The following is an 18,622-nucleotide window of genomic DNA, read 5'->3' on the forward strand; positions in this document are numbered from 1 at the left end:
TTCTTTTAAGCACTGGAGAGTTTGTAGTATTCAAAGATTTGAAAAATATTCGCATGTATTTTGATAATCGTATAATATTCAAAATTATAACTTAGACGTTCTATGCAATAAATCCAATAAATAAATAACAATTAATAAATGGATCACAAAATACTTAATAGGTTTGTTATTACAATGACAAATCAAAATCAATATTTTTTATTATTTTAATCATAACATTTTGAATTTCCTATTACTACAATTCTTTGTATCATTATATAAAAAACATCGTCTTCAAGTCCAAAAATGGATTAAAAATTCGGAGATAGCAAAGGAGGGCGTTCAATTTACAGCCACTTTTTCTTGAATCCAGTCAATGTATGAAGACACCTTGGTATAGACGGAAGGAGCATTAAGTAAACCACAAGGGAGTACGCCCCAGGAGACCAAGCCGACTATTTCGGTTTCGTTTATGGCATTAGTGTCTATTAAGGGTCCACCTGAATCGCCCTGCAAAACGAGAGAAAAACTTATTACGATTAACATATATATGTAATTTTATATTTGAGGTATATGGTATATTATAATCTACTAACGTCACAGGAAGAAACACCACCGGTCAAAGGAACCGTGCAGACCATCCTCTCATCGAAAAATGAGGCGGAGTCAGACTTCTCGAGGGCCTTTTTGCAAGTCTGAAAATCAATGACTGCCAAGTCCGCCTTTTGCAAATCATTCGGCATAATTGCGTCGTCTGACGAGGAGGTGGATCCCCAACCGGATAGCACTACTGTTCCTTTAGACTCTGCGCCAGCTTCCGATAAATTGATCATAGCTACGTATTTTGATAGGGTCAACGGTTTACTTAACTTGAGCAGTGCAATGTCGTAAGCAGCTAACTCTCTTCACATGTCGATAGAGGAATTCGTAGAGAGCAAAGTAACAGATTAAAAAAGACAAAATTAGAAGAAAGATTCCCAGATAACTTGTATAACAGTTGTATATTGCACACTTACTCCTTGTATTTTTCGTGCACGATGGCCTTTTCAACCCCAACCGTTTGCTCAGTATCTTCCTTGCCCCTAAGCTTGTTTATTCCTGCTGTGATGACAAGGTTTTCGTAAGACGGGATACCATCCATGCATTGAGCAGCCGTCAAGATCCAATTGGGGCTGATAATAGCACCAGAGCAAAAATTGTAATTGTTTGTGTTTTTCATTTGCATGGAAACTTGATGCGGATATTGACCTTTTGCGGCCTTGGATCCTCCCGCTATACGACCGTCTATAAGATTGCTAGCTTTTGGTAAATTGTGGCCTATCCTTGGCACAACTAATAAACACATGGTAAAAAGATATGTTGTTATATATATATATATATATAGTGGAAAGAGACCGGTTAAAATAAGTTACCATTGCAGTGTTTTAGTGGCAAAGAGCGCTACTGATCAGGCAAAGCAAAGAGATAACTTTCAAAGACTGCATCTTTTAGCGGACTTGGAATAATGTGTGCTCCTTGTGATTCTGAGATGTTTATATACTATTTTATTTATGACCTAATTACGAATTATCTCCTGTGATCCCTTCCAAAACCAGGATTCTTCGAATGAAACTTGGGAGCTACATCTGATAAAATAGAAACGTGTGATACTCCCTGTTTATAATCAGAAAATAGTTCAATTTCAGATCGAAGATTAATAGGAAAATCTTTTAAAAAAGAATTGATATACTGGCGGTACACTATCGTGTCTGTTTTATCGGTTAATTACCAATGTAAAGTGTCTTATCTTTCTGACCATTAGTAGCCAATTCCATTTTAGTCGTGTTTCATCCACTTCAAAGTATATTTTTTCTATAAGATTCTCTCAAGTTTGTAGATTTCAAAGAATTGAAAAACGTTCGCATGTATTTTGATAATCGCAATACCATACATTTACAAAATTATAAATTACATTCTCTTCACATTCCTTTTTTTTAATAAAAATTTTTTTTTTTTCATTCATACCTTTAGTAGTATTCAATTCTTCGAGCAAATTAATCTAAGAAAGATTTTGTTTTTGGAATGTTGCCTTTTATTCAATGAAAACTGGAATAGGAAGTACTATAACAAATGTTATATATATATATAGAGAGAGAGAGAGAGAGAGAAGCATAGGTTATTAAAACAAATTAATAATAAAAAATTATTTAAGACTGGAAAGATAACATAAAAGTGTAGAACTACTTTATTATCCCATTCCCTAGTATAGTTATATAGCTTTTAAGTTATTTCAATCGTCGTATAAGGATATTCTAGAATAAAATTTGATTAGGTAAAGCAATTCAATGGCATTGAAGTCATATTTAATGTTTTTATCGAAAACCTTCTATTAAAGAAAAAACTCTATTGGCAAATAATCTTTATTTAGAATGAAACATTAACTACATAAATGCATGGTAATTAATCTAATCGTATCACGCACAGACATGCTTACCATTAATAAATTTATACATATAAATATCAGCATTTCCATGTTAACTTAAAATGTATCAGTAAAAGTAATAAATAATATTTTAGTGTTTATAAATGCTCATCATATTTTAAATAAATAGTGTATATTGATTATTAACTGGAAAATATTTAACGATAAACATCTTTTGTCGATTCTATAAGAAACGGAGCGAAAAAACTTCATAGATCTGTTACTCCAATCATAAATCAAAAGCAATAAATTTTATGATTTTAATCAAATCATTTTAATTTTCGCATTACTATACATTATTTCTGCATGTTTGTAGAAAATAATTTCGTCTTTAAATTCAAAAATAGATTAGAAATTCAGTGATCGCAAAGGAAAGCGTTCAATTTGGTTCAGTTCTCTCTCGAATCCAATCAACATAGAAGGACACCTTGGTGTACATGGTAGGAACTGGTTGTGATCCACAAGGGTTGCCTATGGTGAAGGCAACAAGGCCAATTAATTCGATCCCGTTTTGGGAATTAAGGCCTACCAAGGGTCCACCATGATCGCCCTAAAAACGAGACAATAATTATTTACTATAAAATTGATGGTTTTGTATATGAAACATATGGTACAAATATTATAATATTAACAAGGCAAGCAGAGACTCTCTTAGTCAAAGGACCCGTGCAGACCATCCTCTCGTTTAGATCTTCGGATCCGACGGACTTATCGAGGGCCTCCTTGCAAGTCCGGAATTCTAAGATTGGCACGATCACCATATGCAAATCATTCGGCATAATTCTTTCGTTCGTCGAAGAGATGGAGCCCCAACCGGACAACACTGCCATTCCACTAGGCTCTGCGCCGGCTGCTGGTAAATTGATCGCAGCTACATATTTCGATAGGGACAACGGTTTATTCAACTTGATCAATGCAATGTCGTAAGCAACGACCCACCTTCGTGCGTCGATCGATCGATCGATTCGTAGAAACAGATAATTTAATAAAAATACAATTAAAAGAAGAACTTGTAACTTGTGTATATAATAATTGCACGAGGCACTTACTGCCGATATTTTTCGTGCCTCATGACCTTTTCAACCCCAACTTTTTGCTCAGTGTCTTCGTTGCCTCTGACCTTGTTTGTCCCTGCATTAATGATAATGTTTTCGTAGGAGGAGAAAATGTCGAAGCATGAAGCAGTTGCTACAACCCAATCAGGGCTTAAGATAGCCCCACCACAAAAATGGAAATCGTCTTCGTCTTTCAATTGTATAGAAACAATGTATGGAAATTGCCCTTTTGCTGCCTTGGATCCTCCCACTATACGACTTTCCATAAGATTGTTAACTTTTGGTAAATTTTGGGCAACTCTTGGCTCAACTAATAAACACGAGATAAAAAGATATGTCATTATATATGTAGTGGAAAGAGACAGATTAACATATCTCACCATAGTGACCAAGTGCGCTTCCAACCAGGCAAACGAAAGCGATTACTTTCAAAGACTGCATCTTTTTTCTAACTAGGATTGATATGTGCTCTTTTTGTAAATCTGAAACGTTTATATACTATTTTATTGATGAAGTAATTACAAGCTATCACCTGCGTTCCCTTCCAAATCCAAGACTCTTCAAATTAAATGTGTCAGGTATTCTTGATAAGATAGATACATACTTCTGATTCGCTTTGTTAAACTAAAATTAATAAAAGATTTAATTTCAGAGAGAAAAGATTAATAGAAAAATCTTACACAAAAGAATTAATGCACTCGTGGGGACTATATTGTGATAGTTTTATCGGTAAACTATGGGTACTAAAGTGTTTAATTTCGATAACTATATATATATATAACTACGTATTTTCAATATTCCCGTATAGATCTTTTGATTGATTTGTCTAGGTGTTTATAGCCTTTGTATTGCACGGCATCCAACATATAGTTTCAAACGAGACAAAAAATATTCTTATACATACATTTCTAATGATAATTATTACTGATATATTTAATCCCACAAAAAACAAGCTTCGCTTGTAAAAAAAGGCGGCAAGTACATCAATCGTCCAGCATAAATAATATAGTAAAATTATCAAATTAAAAAAAGTAGTGAAATCCAAATATTAGGCAAGTATATTTTTTTACCTTAACAAAAGTTACATTTTCGAAAAAAAAAAGGAACAAAAAAGTTACTTGCCGGGTCCGTAATGTCCATGGACAGTGGAAAATGAATCGTGTATGGTTCAGGTATAGCGTAGTGTAGTAAATTTGATGTTAGAATAAAGAGTGAAGTTAGCCGAACTACATACGATTCTATTACTGATATATTTAATATCGCTAGAACTGATGGTTTTATAAAATTCCAAAGATACTGAAATACGTACTCTTTTAAGGAAAATAAGGATTTTTACCATGCTGATCAAATATTAATATTAAACCAGAAAGCAAATCCTTACATTATTATATATAAGTCCAACTGACAGCATTATAATAAAATAATTTAATTTTATCACATAAACATTTAGCTATGCATTTACTCTCATGTAAGCTATACAGCTAGTATACACTTTAGGAAACTGGTTCTATCAAAATCGAAACAACTGTTTTAAAAGACTTAAACCCCACTAACTATCAAGCTCCCTTTCCCTCCCTAAAATGCAACGTATTATTGCACTGACATTGAAGCTCTAGCAATAAAATCAATAAACCAATGATAGTAAACGGAGCAGTAAAAGAAAATATTATATATATGTTACTCCAATCGTAAATCAAAAATAATAATTTTTATTTTTTTAATAACAAAATTTTGAATTGTGTACTACAACATTGTTTTCATCTTTAAAATATAAATTAATTTTAAAGTTGTAAACTATGTATTAAAATTTCGGTAAGAGTAGAAAGGGATGGTTTTAATTGGCAGCAATAGTATCATGTATCCAGTCGATGTACGAAGAAACTTTTGTGAAGACGGAAGGAGCACCAAAAGATCCACAAGGGATAATACCCCAAGAAACAATGCCCACTACTTCGGCCTCATCTTTGGATTTATAGGATATCAAGGGTCCACCTGAATCACCCTGAAGAAGCAGAAAGAAAAAATAATATTAATAGGTTATTTCATAAGTCGAGGCCAATGCAGAAATTTTATATAGAGGGACAGATTCTGAGAAGAAAATTCTTATAAAAATTTGTAATACTGTTAATCATTATCGAGTTACATAAAAACACATTTATATCAAAAAGTTGTATAAATTGTTATGCCGTTTGGTAAATATTAAAAAATATTTATAAGAATATTTTGTAGACATGATAAGATTGATAATAAATTGATTAGACTTTCTTCATCATTAGTATCATATCTAAAAAATCTCTTATAAATTTTTCTAACATGATTAATATTTATCTAGCTGCATACCATTTTTTCAGACTTTTAACACAATCATATTGTTAAACCACTTCGAAAAGATTAAAAATATTAAAAAAATGTCATTTTTTTCTTCTCAAATCAGATTCTATATTCACTTTGCCAATAAATAAATCCTTTGCAATAAACTCATGAATTTATAATATTATATTTAAAGCATAATATAAATATTATAATACTAACACTGCAGGCAGAGATTCCACCGGTCAAGGGTCCCGTGCAGACGTTCGTTTCCGCCACTGGCGAATATCCTCCCATGATTTTATTCAAAGACTCCTTGCAAGTCTGATAATCAATAACTGGCATCTCCACCGTTTGTAATTCGTTGGGCATTTTGACATCTTTCGTTTTGGAGATGGAGCCCCAACCAGACAGCACTACCGTTCCTTTAGGCTCTGCACCAGGTGATGGTAACTTGATCGGAGCTACGTATTTCGACAGAGTCAACGGTTTCTTCAGTTTGACCAAAGCAATGTCGTAAGGTCCCACACCACTGTACGCGTAGATGGGCGAAATCATCGAGACAGAGAAGGAATGAAGGAAAACCAAATATGAGAACAAATCAATCACTCTTCTCGTATACAGCAATTAACTATTGTGTATACTTACTTTATACCAAATTGCTTGTGGACGATGCTCTTTTCAACTACGATCGTTTGCTCAGTGTCTTCATCGACGTTGATCTGATACTTTCCCGCTTTAATGCTGAAGGTACCGTAGTTCGGAAGAGCGAGTATGCAATGAGCAGCCGTCAAGACCCAATTAGGGTTGATAATAGCACCACCGCAAAAATGCTGAGATTCGTACAGTTTCCATTGTAGAGAGACTTGATGCGGAAACTGACCTCTTTCGGCCGTCGAACCTCCCACTATGCGACTGTCGATAAGATTGCTAAGGGTTGGTAGACTGTAGCCTATCCTTGGCTCAACTAATGATCGCCAGATGAAAAAGAGTATTATTATGTAAGTTTAATAGAAAAAGAAGAGAGAGATGTGTGATAAAAACTCACCATAACGACCAAGTGTGCCTTCGAACAATCCCAAAAGGCAGAAAACAGCTGGGACTCTCAAAGACAGCATCTTACTTCCGATTCTAATCGATTTGAGCTCCCGTTGTATGTCTAATGTTTATATACTATTGTATTGAAGCAACGATAACAGGTTATCGCTTGGAATCGCTTCGGAAAATGATAAGCTTGGAACAAAACTTATAATTTGCGTCTGATAAGATAAAAAAACGAAGATAAGCCGCGTAAAACTAATAACTGTCGCAATCTTAAATCGAACATTAAGAAGGAAATCCTGTAGAAGAGATTTAATATACTTGTGCGGAATGCTACACATGTCAGTATTATCAGTATACTGGAAAAGCTAAGTTTCGTACTTTGGTGCTTATAAGTGGGTATTTTCTTGCAGTCATTTTTACCCATTTAGAAGCGTTCTCTTTTCTTATTGCAGAGTGTCAAGTGTGTATTTCTGTAATCAATGAAAAATACTCACGTGTTATTGTATAATCCCACAAAAAACAGACTTCGCCTGTAAAAAAAAGACGGCAAGTGCATAAGCCATCTCGCATAAATAATATAGTAAAATTATCCAATTAAAAAAAGTAGTGAAATCCAAATATTAGGCAAGTATATTTTATTACCTTAGCAAAAGTTAAATTTTCGAAAAAAAAAAGGAACAAAAAAGTTACTTGCCAGGCCCGTTAATGTCCATGCACAGTGAGAAATAGAATCGTATGTGGTTCGGCTAACTTCACTCTGTATTTTAACATGAAATTTGCTATACAACGCTATAGCTGAATCTTACACACAATTCAATTTCCCACTGTGCATGGACATTACGGGCCTGGCAAGTAACTTTTTTGTTCCTTTTTTTTTTCGAAAATTTAACTTTTGCTAAGGTAATAAAATATACTTGCCTAATATTTGGATTTCACTACTTTTTTTAATTGGATAATTTTACTATATTATTTATGCGAGATGGCTTATGTACTTGCCGTCTTTTTTTTACAGGCGAAGTCTGTTTTTTGTGGGATTTCATAACGTTTTGTAAGAGTATAATATTTAAAAAATTAAATAATTCTTTTAATTTTTCTACAGAATTTAAAGAAAATTTCCACACTTCTCATTTGTTGAAACAGCAGCGCTTAACTAATAAAATAATATATATTAATATTGAAAAAATATCACAGTCAACACATTGAATTTATTGATATTTGTAATGCATTCTGCATAAATGAACTTCATAATTAATGCCCCGGCTACTTGTTTAATGTTTTCAGTTTCACTATAATAAAAGTTTGATTAAATTTTTCATACTCAATAAACATACTTTCAACATATAAAAATAATTAAGTAAAATGTATGTTTTAATTAATTTACATTTTCTGTTTATCAACATTTGACTTTTACCACCATCTGACCTTGCCAGACTTCACTAGTTTCATCAACTACTTGAGTTGATACTGGGGCAAGACTGGACAAGTAATTCGCAAAGCTTTGAATAAGCTACAATCAAGCATATATTCAAAGCTGACAATGTCATTTTGCATACCACGTTTCTTTTTAGCACCAATTACTATCACATTTATGCTGCTAATTCTTGACAAAGGTGATATAGGAGATACATTGGCGAGTCGTCCTTATAACATTTCCTGTGCCAGAGTCCTCAAATGTGTTCGTTTCGCTAATTTCTATACACTGTTGAAACTGGTCGGATTTCTGGTGCTGCAAAATGGAGTGGAAACCATTAATTTTTGGACTGAGTTTCAATTGAGAATAAACGTACATTTTTTCATCCATACCAATGACCAGTATACTGCTTTTGGCCTAGAATACTAGCATAAGTAACGGAGGAAAACAATCAGCAGTTACTAACTCAATTTTACAGAATTTCATCTAATGAATTTCATCCTTAAATTATGGCTGAGCAATAGATGACGTTTTTCTGAATATTGGCTTATTCTTACTTTGCCAATCTTTCAATGCTTTCATCTTTGCCTGTGTCAAGTTCCAGAATGCAGGAGTGAAAAGCCCAATTTTTTATTCAACTCCAATAGTCAGTATGTGTGCGAATCTTCCTCCTTGGATTTTTAATTCCATTGTACCAAATGTATTTAAGTCAAAGCACAAGTATTACTATTTGCTATAATACACTTGCACAATGACTGTAAAATACTAAAAGAAAACACTATGAGTAAGCCTCAAATCAAATTCATCATTTAACAATCTTAATCTTCAAAGAAAATAAATATTTGAAGGAACATGAAACATCTCAGTTACCAGTATTTGATTTGGTAGTGGGTCAATTGTCCTACTTTTCTCTAGTGACAAGATGGCGTCGACGGTAACACTTTCCATGAGGTGAACACAATCTATGTTGTCAAATGAATTGCAGAAAATATAGGGCTTAAAGATCAGTCATGTGTTTCCGGTGGGTACAGTGTAGCGAAAAGAATATCATGAACTGTCAAAATTCGAAGATTTTGAAGACGATAATAATATTTATAAATATTTATGGAATGTTCATTTATTCAAATTAAGAGGAGAATTATAGGAAAAACACAATTTCAGATGAGTAACTCAATTCACATAAAAATAAAATAAAAGTTTACTCTAAATAAAGAATGTTTACTTTGCCTTAATTTTACTTTTTAAAGATAAAGCGCATGGAATAATTGGTTTTTATTCACATATTATGGGTCTGACTCTTTTATTGAGATTATATAAAGAAGCACTTTAGCTTATCGTACAAGGATAAAAGGACAGGTAACCTTGTTTTCAATTATAGTCATACAGTATAAATACCTTCACTTCTAAATAATTTACAGCGGATATAGAAGATAATTGTTGTTGCTCCTGTTCCCCCCAGCAGAGCATCAGTATATACAGAGCGGCTAAGCACAAATCATTAACTGATGTACCATAGTTTGCTTAATGGGATAATCCACCAACATTTTATAGAGCCATGATCGAAGTTGAAAAATATACAAAGTTAAAACTTTAAAAAAAGAATACATATGTTGAGCAATTATTCAGATGGCTTAACATTAGTGGTATGAAAATGGATACATTCATAAATTAGCTTTTTATAAAAATGTTAACTTTAAGATATAATTTTGAGACACATTACTCTAACAATGTCAGTAGGGAAGTGCTATTCAGTGGTCTAGGGATACATTATACATATGATAACTAAATATTTTGTTGATGTAGGGTGAAATATGAGAGTTTTCATACGTATTTCAAAAGTGTTGCAGAGGTTTTCTCTCTACTATAAATTTTATTTATTTTTTATAGAATTGAGGATGGAATTGCTGTAAATATATTGTCTATCATATTTTATGGAGCAAAGCTGTACGCAGCAAACCTATGTTAAAGTTATGGTATAATTGGAGAATACAGATTCTACAACAAAGGACATAGTAGTGGAGAAACTGCGTGAATTTATTCCTATTTGCTATAATCAATTAATTATTCCCTTCGCAGTACCCAGTATTTGAGTAGCGGTAAGTTATTGTAGTTAGAAAAGTATTATTCTTATTATTTCTTTTTTAATTCTCTTATTTTAGATACTATGAGCGCACAAGGTTAAAGCTGATAAGTTTGAAAATATTAAACGTGATTCACAAAAGATACCGGTATGTAATGATTCTATACAGAAATGAAACCTCCATTTTTGTCAATACTTCTTTTTTTATAGGTTTATATCTTAAATCTAGTTTGTGTAAACTATTCAATATATTGATACAGCTCATCAAGAAATAAGGTATTAAAATGAAAGGGAAGAATCAAAAAGATGTAAGGATAAGAAACAACAAAATTTATTTTATATCTTATACCTTAGAAGAGATATATATAAAAAAGAAAATAGTTAGAAATGAACACTGACAAAAGGGAGATTATAATATTTTTAAGGAAAAATGTATCTGGAGTTGAAGAGAAAAAGAGATCGACAGATTAAAGGAAAATATTAAAAAATGTAATAGGAAGAAATGAGAAGAGCAAATAAGAGATAGCTAGATACAGGGAGGGGGAGGGGGATATTATATAGAGCTTTATAGTTTACATGTTGCAACACGAAGAAGTACAAGAATGATGGAATGGAATAGAAAAGGATGGATCAGAAGGGAAGAAGGATTAGATGTAGATTGACGAAGCAACGGGTGGAATATGAAATTAAGGATACATTACTGTATTGAAAATAGAACGAAATAAATAGAATGACAAACGGTTGTAAGGTGTAGGCTACATAGTGAACGAAATATAAGAAAGTTGATGCTGTGTGCAGGGAAAGCAGGAATGAAAATTGAGAGAGCTCTTGGCAAAAATGTTGTTAGAAGGGAGGATTAGACTTAAAAATAAAAGTGAGGAAACTATTAAGAGAAGAGGAAAGAATTGATGGATAGAAAAATCATACATGTAATTAGTATAGTAGATACAATAATATAGAAAGAAACAGTTGTAGATGCAAGTATGAATGGAAAATATTGAATAAAAGATTATGTATAAGCGTAATGAAACAATTGGAAAATAAATACATCAGTAGATTGTATGTACATAAAGTATTAATTTATTTTTTTAGAAGGAGAATCTTTATAACTCTTTGCAGGAGCTAGTAGAATTTATATAAATGCAATTGAAACTTATGTTACAATGGAGTAAATCAAAGTTAAAAATAACTATATTGAATAGCCTGACGAAAAACTTCTTTACTATATTTATAAATGGAATTATTTTCATGCTAATTAAAATTTTATTTCAGATTGAATGAATCCTTGATTAAAATATCTCTAATTTTTTTCATTAAAAGTTTGTTCTGATATACTGATGTAGATAAAAACTCGTCAATTTGTCTAATTTTTGACTCATCGCTCATTGTTTGTAATCTATTTAATTTTTCCCAGCTTTCCTTTAACCATAAATCAAAATTTGTTGTACACTTCCGTCTGTTGGTGGTAGTAATAACCAAACCATTATTTAGTTGGCTTATTTGTATAACCGTTTTGATGATCAAGTCTTTTAATTTCACTGCAGATTTAAAAATATTTTAACTTTGTGTTTAATAATAGATGAAAAGATTACTTACATATAAATTTATAAAGTGTTGGCCTATGTCTCATCATCTCGTTTAAAGACTTATGATAGCGTTCTTGATTGTTGTTCGTTCGCCGTTCACATTGAAAAACGCTAAGTACATTGGCATCGACTTTTTTCATCCAGAAATCCTCAATATATCTTATTAGCTTTATAAATTGAACGATTTCTTTTAAATCATTACTGGCGTTAATGTTATTTTTTATGATTTCAAATCCAGTTTTAATGTAGGATGAAGGCAGCAGTGGTAAATTAAACAATTTCCTTAATAGAAAAATTCCCTTTATGTGAACTTTTACTGATTTCCCTTTTAAAATACTGTAGATTTTTAATTTCTTTGCGTATTTCCTAACATTCTGAAAGCAAAAATATTAGTTCCGGTTGCTTAGGTTTAACACATAAAAGTTATACTTACATACACATAATGAAAATAACATCCCATTAATGTACAGTGTGGAAAAACAGTTTTTATTGCATTTTGGAGTGCAAATTCGTAATCAGAAATTATCTTGGAAACGTTTAAATCTTTAAGAACAGAATCCTTTAAATACCTAAATAACCGAATATATTCGATTTCAGTTCTTCCGCTCATTAAAACCCATATACACGGTAGAAACTTAAATATTTAAAATTCATTAATTAATTGAATTGAATTATAAAGTTGAAAAAGGGTCGGTATTGCATACAAAAATATAACATTACTTTATTATTTATTCTACCCATAATTGTCACCAATTGAGAAATTCCAATTAATTTGGGCATTGAATAAAATGTTCCATCAATGCTATATTCATCACTTTTCACAAACATTCTTATCAATTTAACGTCATATAAAATTACTTGACAAGATGCGTCTAATTGTACAACATCAATTGCGATGTAGTGATTTTCTTTATCAATATTAAATTGTAAGGCTTGCATCCATATTTCATTCATCTGAATGAGACCTATATCACTCAGTTTCTTTGGATTAAAAGGACAAGTTTGATGTCTTTTCCGTTTTAGAGTACTTCTTAAATATTTCAAACTTAGAAATTTGGATGCTTCGATATGTCTATATTTCAATTAATTGAGGAAAAAATGAACCATTGAAAAAAAATTTGAATGTACGTAGTGTTACAATTATATTTTATAGTTTATATTGTCAGCTTACTCTTTAGATTTATAGTCATAAGCCTCTTTAAGCGAAATAGGGACAGTTTTCACGCAATGGTATAGATCCTCACGAAACGAGGCGCTTTTTAAAAACTTTCTATCTTTATCGTGATTATGATTTTTAATGGGATAAAATTGATTTCGTACTAATTTCCCGCTTCCGCGGCATTCACGCAATTTGCATTTCAGGTAACTACCAAAAGAAAAATTATATTAAATATTTGCTTTCATTATTCTTAAAAACATAAGTATATACTTACGTTACTTCATTTCCAGCTTTGTCTATTTTCTTCACGTTTTTGTAATAACAAAAACCATCGTCATATATAATTTTTGTCGTTTTATAATGGTTCATTTTGGTAAAGATGAGAAATTGCGCTGATTATTCTAATAAGTTGACACATATTATGACAATTGCAAGTTTCGCACATATCATTTGTTTATAAGCGCATTGGAAATTGTCATAATATGTGTCAACTTATTAGAATAATCAGCGCAATTTCTCATCTTTACCAAAATGAACCATTATAAAACGACAAAAATTATATATGACGATGGTTTTTGTTATTACAAAAACGTGAAGAAAATAGACAAAGCTGGAAATGAAGTAACGTAAGTATATACTTATGTTTTTAAGAATAATGAAAGCAAATATTTAATATAATTTTTCTTTTGGTAGTTACCTGAAATGCAAATTGCGTGAATGCCGCGGAAGCGGGAAATTAGTACGAAATCAATTTTATCCCATTAAAAATCATAATCACGATAAAGATAGAAAGTTTTTAAAAAGCGCCTCGTTTCGTGAGGATCTATACCATTGCGTGAAAACTGTCCCTATTTCGCTTAAAGAGGCTTATGACTATAAATCTAAAGAGTAAGCTGACAATATAAACTATAAAATATAATTGTAACACTACGTACATTCAAATTTTTTTTCAATGGTTCATTTTTTCCTCAATTAATTGAAATATAGACATATCGAAGCATCCAAATTTCTAAGTTTGAAATATTTAAGAAGTACTCTAAAACGGAAAAGACATCAAACTTGTCCTTTTAATCCAAAGAAACTGAGTGATATAGGTCTCATTCAGATGAATGAAATATGGATGCAAGCCTTACAATTTAATATTGATAAAGAAAATCACTACATCGCAATTGATGTTGTACAATTAGACGCATCTTGTCAAGTAATTTTATATGACGTTAAATTGATAAGAATGTTTGTGAAAAGTGATGAATATAGCATTGATGGAACATTTTATTCAATGCCCAAATTAATTGGAATTTCTCAATTGGTGACAATTATGGGTAGAATAAATAATAAAGTAATGTTATATTTTTGTATGCAATACCGACCCTTTTTCAACTTTATAATTCAATTCAATTAATTAATGAATTTTAAATATTTAAGTTTCTACCGTGTATATGGGTTTTAATGAGCGGAAGAACTGAAATCGAATATATTCGGTTATTTAGGTATTTAAAGGATTCTGTTCTTAAAGATTTAAACGTTTCCAAGATAATTTCTGATTACGAATTTGCACTCCAAAATGCAATAAAAACTGTTTTTCCACACTGTACATTAATGGGATGTTATTTTCATTATGTGTATGTAAGTATAACTTTTATGTGTTAAACCTAAGCAACCGGAACTAATATTTTTGCTTTCAGAATGTTAGGAAATACGCAAAGAAATTAAAAATCTACAGTATTTTAAAAGGGAAATCAGTAAAAGTTCACATAAAGGGAATTTTTCTATTAAGGAAATTGTTTAATTTACCACTGCTGCCTTCATCCTACATTAAAACTGGATTTGAAATCATAAAAAATAACATTAACGCCAGTAATGATTTAAAAGAAATCGTTCAATTTATAAAGCTAATAAGATATATTGAGGATTTCTGGATGAAAAAAGTCGATGCCAATGTACTTAGCGTTTTTCAATGTGAACGGCGAACGAACAACAATCAAGAACGCTATCATAAGTCTTTAAACGAGATGATGAGACATAGGCCAACACTTTATAAATTTATATGTAAGTAATCTTTTCATCTATTATTAAACACAAAGTTAAAATATTTTTAAATCTGCAGTGAAATTAAAAGACTTGATCATCAAAACGGTTATACAAATAAGCCAACTAAATAATGGTTTGGTTATTACTACCACCAACAGACGGAAGTGTACAACAAATTTTGATTTATGGTTAAAGGAAAGCTGGGAAAAATTAAATAGATTACAAACAATGAGCGATGAGTCAAAAATTAGACAAATTGACGAGTTTTTATCTACATCAGTATATCAGAACAAACTTTTAATGAAAAAAATTAGAGATATTTTAATCAAGGATTCATTCAATCTGAAATAAAATTTTAATTAGCATGAAAATAATTCCATTTATAAATATAGTAAAGAAGTTTTTCGTCAGGCTATTCAATATAGTTATTTTTAACTTTGATTTACTCCATTGTAACATAAGTTTCAATTGCATTTATATAAATTCTACTAGCTCCTGCAAAGAGTTATAAAGATTCTCCTTCTAAAAAAATAAATTAATACTTTATGTACATACAATCTACTGATGTATTTATTTTCCAATTGTTTCATTACGCTTATACATAATCTTTTATTCAATATTTTCCATTCATACTTGCATCTACAACTGTTTCTTTCTATATTATTGTATCTACTATACTAATTACATGTATGATTTTTCTATCCATCAATTCTTTCCTCTTCTCTTAATAGTTTCCTCACTTTTATTTTTAAGTCTAATCCTCCCTTCTAACAACATTTTTGCCAAGAGCTCTCTCAATTTTCATTCCTGCTTTCCCTGCACACAGCATCAACTTTCTTATATTTCGTTCACTATGTAGCCTACACCTTACAACCGTTTGTCATTCTATTTATTTCGTTCTATTTTCAATACAGTAATGTATCCTTAATTTCATATTCCACCCGTTGCTTCGTCAATCTACATCTAATCCTTCTTCCCTTCTGATCCATCCTTTTCTATTCCATTCCATCATTCTTGTACTTCTTCGTGTTGCAACATGTAAACTATAAAGCTCTATATAATATCCCCCTCCCCCTCCCTGTATCTAGCTATCTCTTATTTGCTCTTCTCATTTCTTCCTATTACATTTTTTAATATTTTCCTTTAATCTGTCGATCTCTTTTTCTCTTCAACTCCAGATACATTTTTCCTTAAAAATATTATAATCTCCCTTTTGTCAGTGTTCATTTCTAACTATTTTCTTTTTTATATATATCTCTTCTAAGGTATAAGATATAAAATAAATTTTGTTGTTTCTTATCCTTACATCTTTTTGATTCTTCCCTTTCATTTTAATACCTTATTTCTTGATGAGCTGTATCAATATATTGAATAGTTTACACAAACTAGATTTAAGATATAAACCTATAAAAAAAGAAGTATTGACAAAAATGGAGGTTTCATTTCTGTATAGAATCATTACATACCGGTATCTTTTGTGAATCACGTTTAATATTTTCAAACTTATCAGCTTTAACCTTGTGCGCTCATAGTATCTAAAATAAGAGAATTAAAAAAGAAATAATAAGAATAATACTTTTCTAACTACAATAACTTACCGCTACTCAAATACTGGGTACTGCGAAGGGAATAATTAATTGATTATAGCAAATAGGAATAAATTCACGCAGTTTCTCCACTACTATGTCCTTTGTTGTAGAATCTGTATTCTCCAATTATACCATAACTTTAACATAGGTTTGCTGCGTACAGCTTTGCTCCATAAAATATGATAGACAATATATTTACAGCAATTCCATCCTCAATTCTATAAAAAATAAATAAAATTTATAGTAGAGAGAAAACCTCTGCAACACTTTTGAAATACGTATGAAAACTCTCATATTTCACCCTACATCAACAAAATATTTAGTTATCATATGTATAATGTATCCCTAGACCACTGAATAGCACTTCCCTACTGACATTGTTAGAGTAATGTGTCTCAAAATTATATCTTAAAGTTAACATTTTTATAAAAAGCTAATTTATGAATGTATCCATTTTCATACCACTAATGTTAAGCCATCTGAATAATTGCTCAACATATGTATTCTTTTTTTAAAGTTTTAACTTTGTATATTTTTCAACTTCGATCATGGCTCTATAAAATGTTGGTGGATTATCCCATTAAGCAAACTATGGTACATCAGTTAATGATTTGTGCTTAGCCGCTCTGTATATACTGATGCTCTGCTGGGGGGAACAGGAGCAACAACAATTATCTTCTATATCCGCTGTAAATTATTTAGAAGTGAAGGTATTTATACTGTATGACTATAATTGAAAACAAGGTTACCTGTCCTTTTATCCTTGTACGATAAGCTAAAGTGCTTCTTTATATAATCTCAATAAAAGAGTCAGACCCATAATATGTGAATAAAAACCAATTATTCCATGCGCTTTATCTTTAAAAAGTAAAATTAAGGCAAAGTAAACATTCTTTATTTAGAGTAAACTTTTATTTTATTTTTATGTGAATTGAGTTACTCATCTGAAATTGTGTTTTTCCTATAATTCTCCTCTTAATTTGAATAAATGAACATTCCATAAATATTTATAAATATTATTATCGTCTTCAAAATCTTCGAATTTTGACAGTTCATGATATTCTTTTCGCTACACTGTACCCACCGGAAACACATGACTGATCTTTAAGCCCTATATTTTCTGCAATTCATTTGACAACATAGATTGTGTTCACCTCATGGAAAGTGTTACCGTCGACGCCATCTTGTCACTAGAGAAAAGTAGGACAATTGACCCACTACCTTTGATTTTGCCCCATCTCCATTTTCTTTATTGCGTAGTGACCTAACTTCTGTAATATTTGGTTGTCTTAGCATCTTTTGTAAACATCTACTATTGTAAAATTTGTTCAAATCCAAATACTGGTCAACTTGTATTTTACGTAAATGAAGATTCTTTGGAATGTTTCACATCTTTCAAATAAGCTTTGCCATAATTTAATCCGAAATATTTGTTCGTATATATATGATATAATCTATCGGATAGTTACAATCAATGTCAGTTTAAAGAACAAAAAGCAAAACATGCATTTGATTAATGATTTCATTACTTGAAAGTTTAGCATATGATTATTAAGTACCTTAACAATTTCTTTCAATTAATATCCTCCTGATAATGACCGATGCACATTAATGTTGAAAGTATACTTCTCATTGGCACAGAGTTGTAAATATTAATCTTATTTAATTCAGTCAGCTTTATCCTCATCAATGAATATGAAAATGTTCTGTCTTAATTTAATCTGAAAAAGAAATACCCTACAAAGTATACTACATCCTGTATTGTAAAATAGAATGTTATACTTATCTTATTCGCGAATCCTTCAGTCATTGTTAATTGAATTATTTGTGATTGTAGAAATTAACAGATGCAATATCGCAACACGATGAATAACCTCACTGCATTAAATAAAAATAACCTCACATTACAATTTACAC

At 31.0% G+C, this 18,622-nt stretch overlaps 3 protein-coding genes and 2 long non-coding RNA genes across 6 annotated transcripts; 1 reads left to right on the forward strand and 4 right to left on the reverse strand.

The window, feature by feature from the left end:
- Positions 1-321: 321 nt before the first annotated feature.
- LOC136776205 (trypsin-1-like) lies at positions 322-1,324 on the reverse strand. Its single transcript, XM_066731586.1, has 3 exons — positions 996-1,324; positions 576-882; positions 322-489 (listed from the first exon to the last, which is right to left on the reverse strand). Exons 1-3 carry the CDS (start codon positions 1,322-1,324, stop codon positions 322-324), a joined length of 804 nt encoding a protein of 267 aa, XP_066587683.1.
- Positions 1,325-2,702: 1,378 nt separating this feature from the next.
- On the reverse strand, positions 2,703-5,034 carry LOC136776300 (trypsin-3-like). 2 transcript variants are annotated; one of them, XM_066731724.1, is made up of 4 exons: positions 3,876-5,034; positions 3,490-3,805; positions 3,073-3,379; positions 2,703-2,990 (listed from the first exon to the last, which is right to left on the reverse strand). In XM_066731724.1, exons 1-4 carry the CDS (start codon positions 3,934-3,936, stop codon positions 2,820-2,822), a joined length of 855 nt encoding a protein of 284 aa, XP_066587821.1. In that variant the 5' UTR covers positions 3,937-5,034; the 3' UTR covers positions 2,703-2,819. The 2 variants fall into 2 exon arrangements, with proteins under 2 accessions (XP_066587821.1, XP_066587820.1); XM_066731723.1 differs by having other exon boundaries at positions 3,490-5,034.
- A 150-nt stretch (positions 5,035-5,184) lies between these two features.
- Positions 5,185-7,010, reverse strand: LOC136776299 (trypsin-like). The gene is made up of 4 exons (XM_066731722.1): positions 6,854-7,010; positions 6,454-6,772; positions 6,028-6,337; positions 5,185-5,497 (listed from the first exon to the last, which is right to left on the reverse strand). The coding sequence occupies exons 1-4, from the start codon at positions 6,921-6,923 to the stop codon at positions 5,330-5,332; spliced, it is 867 nt and encodes a 288-aa protein (XP_066587819.1). The 5' UTR covers positions 6,924-7,010; the 3' UTR covers positions 5,185-5,329.
- A 2,176-nt stretch (positions 7,011-9,186) lies between these two features.
- On the forward strand, positions 9,187-11,726 carry LOC136776303 (uncharacterized). Its single transcript, XR_010823052.1, has 5 exons — positions 9,187-9,616; positions 9,679-9,903; positions 10,148-10,356; positions 10,420-10,488; positions 10,551-11,726. It is a non-coding gene; the product is annotated as an uncharacterized lncRNA (long non-coding RNA).
- Positions 11,727-15,344: 3,618 nt separating this feature from the next.
- LOC136776304 (uncharacterized) lies at positions 15,345-17,870 on the reverse strand. The gene is made up of 5 exons (XR_010823053.1): positions 17,455-17,870; positions 17,168-17,392; positions 16,715-16,923; positions 16,583-16,651; positions 15,345-16,520 (listed from the first exon to the last, which is right to left on the reverse strand). It is a non-coding gene; the product is annotated as an uncharacterized lncRNA (long non-coding RNA).
- Positions 17,871-18,622: the final 752 nt, after the last annotated feature.

Source organism: Prorops nasuta, unplaced genomic scaffold, assembly GCF_024137725.1.
Source record: "Prorops nasuta isolate Cenicafe-Biocafe unplaced genomic scaffold, Cenicafe_Pnas_1.2 PNAS00009, whole genome shotgun sequence".
NCBI lineage: Eukaryota > Metazoa > Arthropoda > Insecta > Hymenoptera > Bethylidae > Prorops > Prorops nasuta.

Excerpts from the sequence above, each read along its gene's own strand:
- LOC136776205 (XM_066731586.1), bottom strand. The coding sequence starts at position 1,324 with ATGTGTTTATTAGTTGTGCCAAGGATAGGCCACAATTTACCAAAAGCT. Across the intron at positions 883-995 it reads GTGCACGAAAAATACAAGGA|AGAGTTAGCTGCTTACGACA; the intron begins GTAAGTGTGCAA and ends CGACATGTGAAG. Across the intron at positions 490-575 it reads GTGGTGTTTCTTCCTGTGAC|GGCGATTCAGGTGGACCCTT; the intron begins GTTAGTAGATTA and ends CTCGTTTTGCAG.
- LOC136776300 (XM_066731723.1), bottom strand. The coding sequence starts at position 3,878 with ATGGTGAGATATGTTAATCTGTCTCTTTCCACTACATATATAATGACA. Across the intron at positions 3,380-3,489 it reads AGGCACGAAAAATATCGGCA|GTGGGTCGTTGCTTACGACA; the intron begins GTAAGTGCCTCG and ends CGACGCACGAAG. Across the intron at positions 2,991-3,072 it reads AGAGAGTCTCTGCTTGCCTT|GGCGATCATGGTGGACCCTT; the intron begins GTTAATATTATA and ends TCTCGTTTTTAG.
- LOC136776299 (XM_066731722.1), bottom strand. The coding sequence starts at position 6,923 with ATGCTGTCTTTGAGAGTCCCAGCTGTTTTCTGCCTTTTGGGATTGTTC. Across the intron at positions 6,773-6,853 it reads AGGCACACTTGGTCGTTATG|TTGAGCCAAGGATAGGCTAC; the intron begins GTGAGTTTTTAT and ends GGCGATCATTAG. Across the intron at positions 6,338-6,453 it reads CACAAGCAATTTGGTATAAA|TGGTGTGGGACCTTACGACA; the intron begins GTAAGTATACAC and ends CTACGCGTACAG.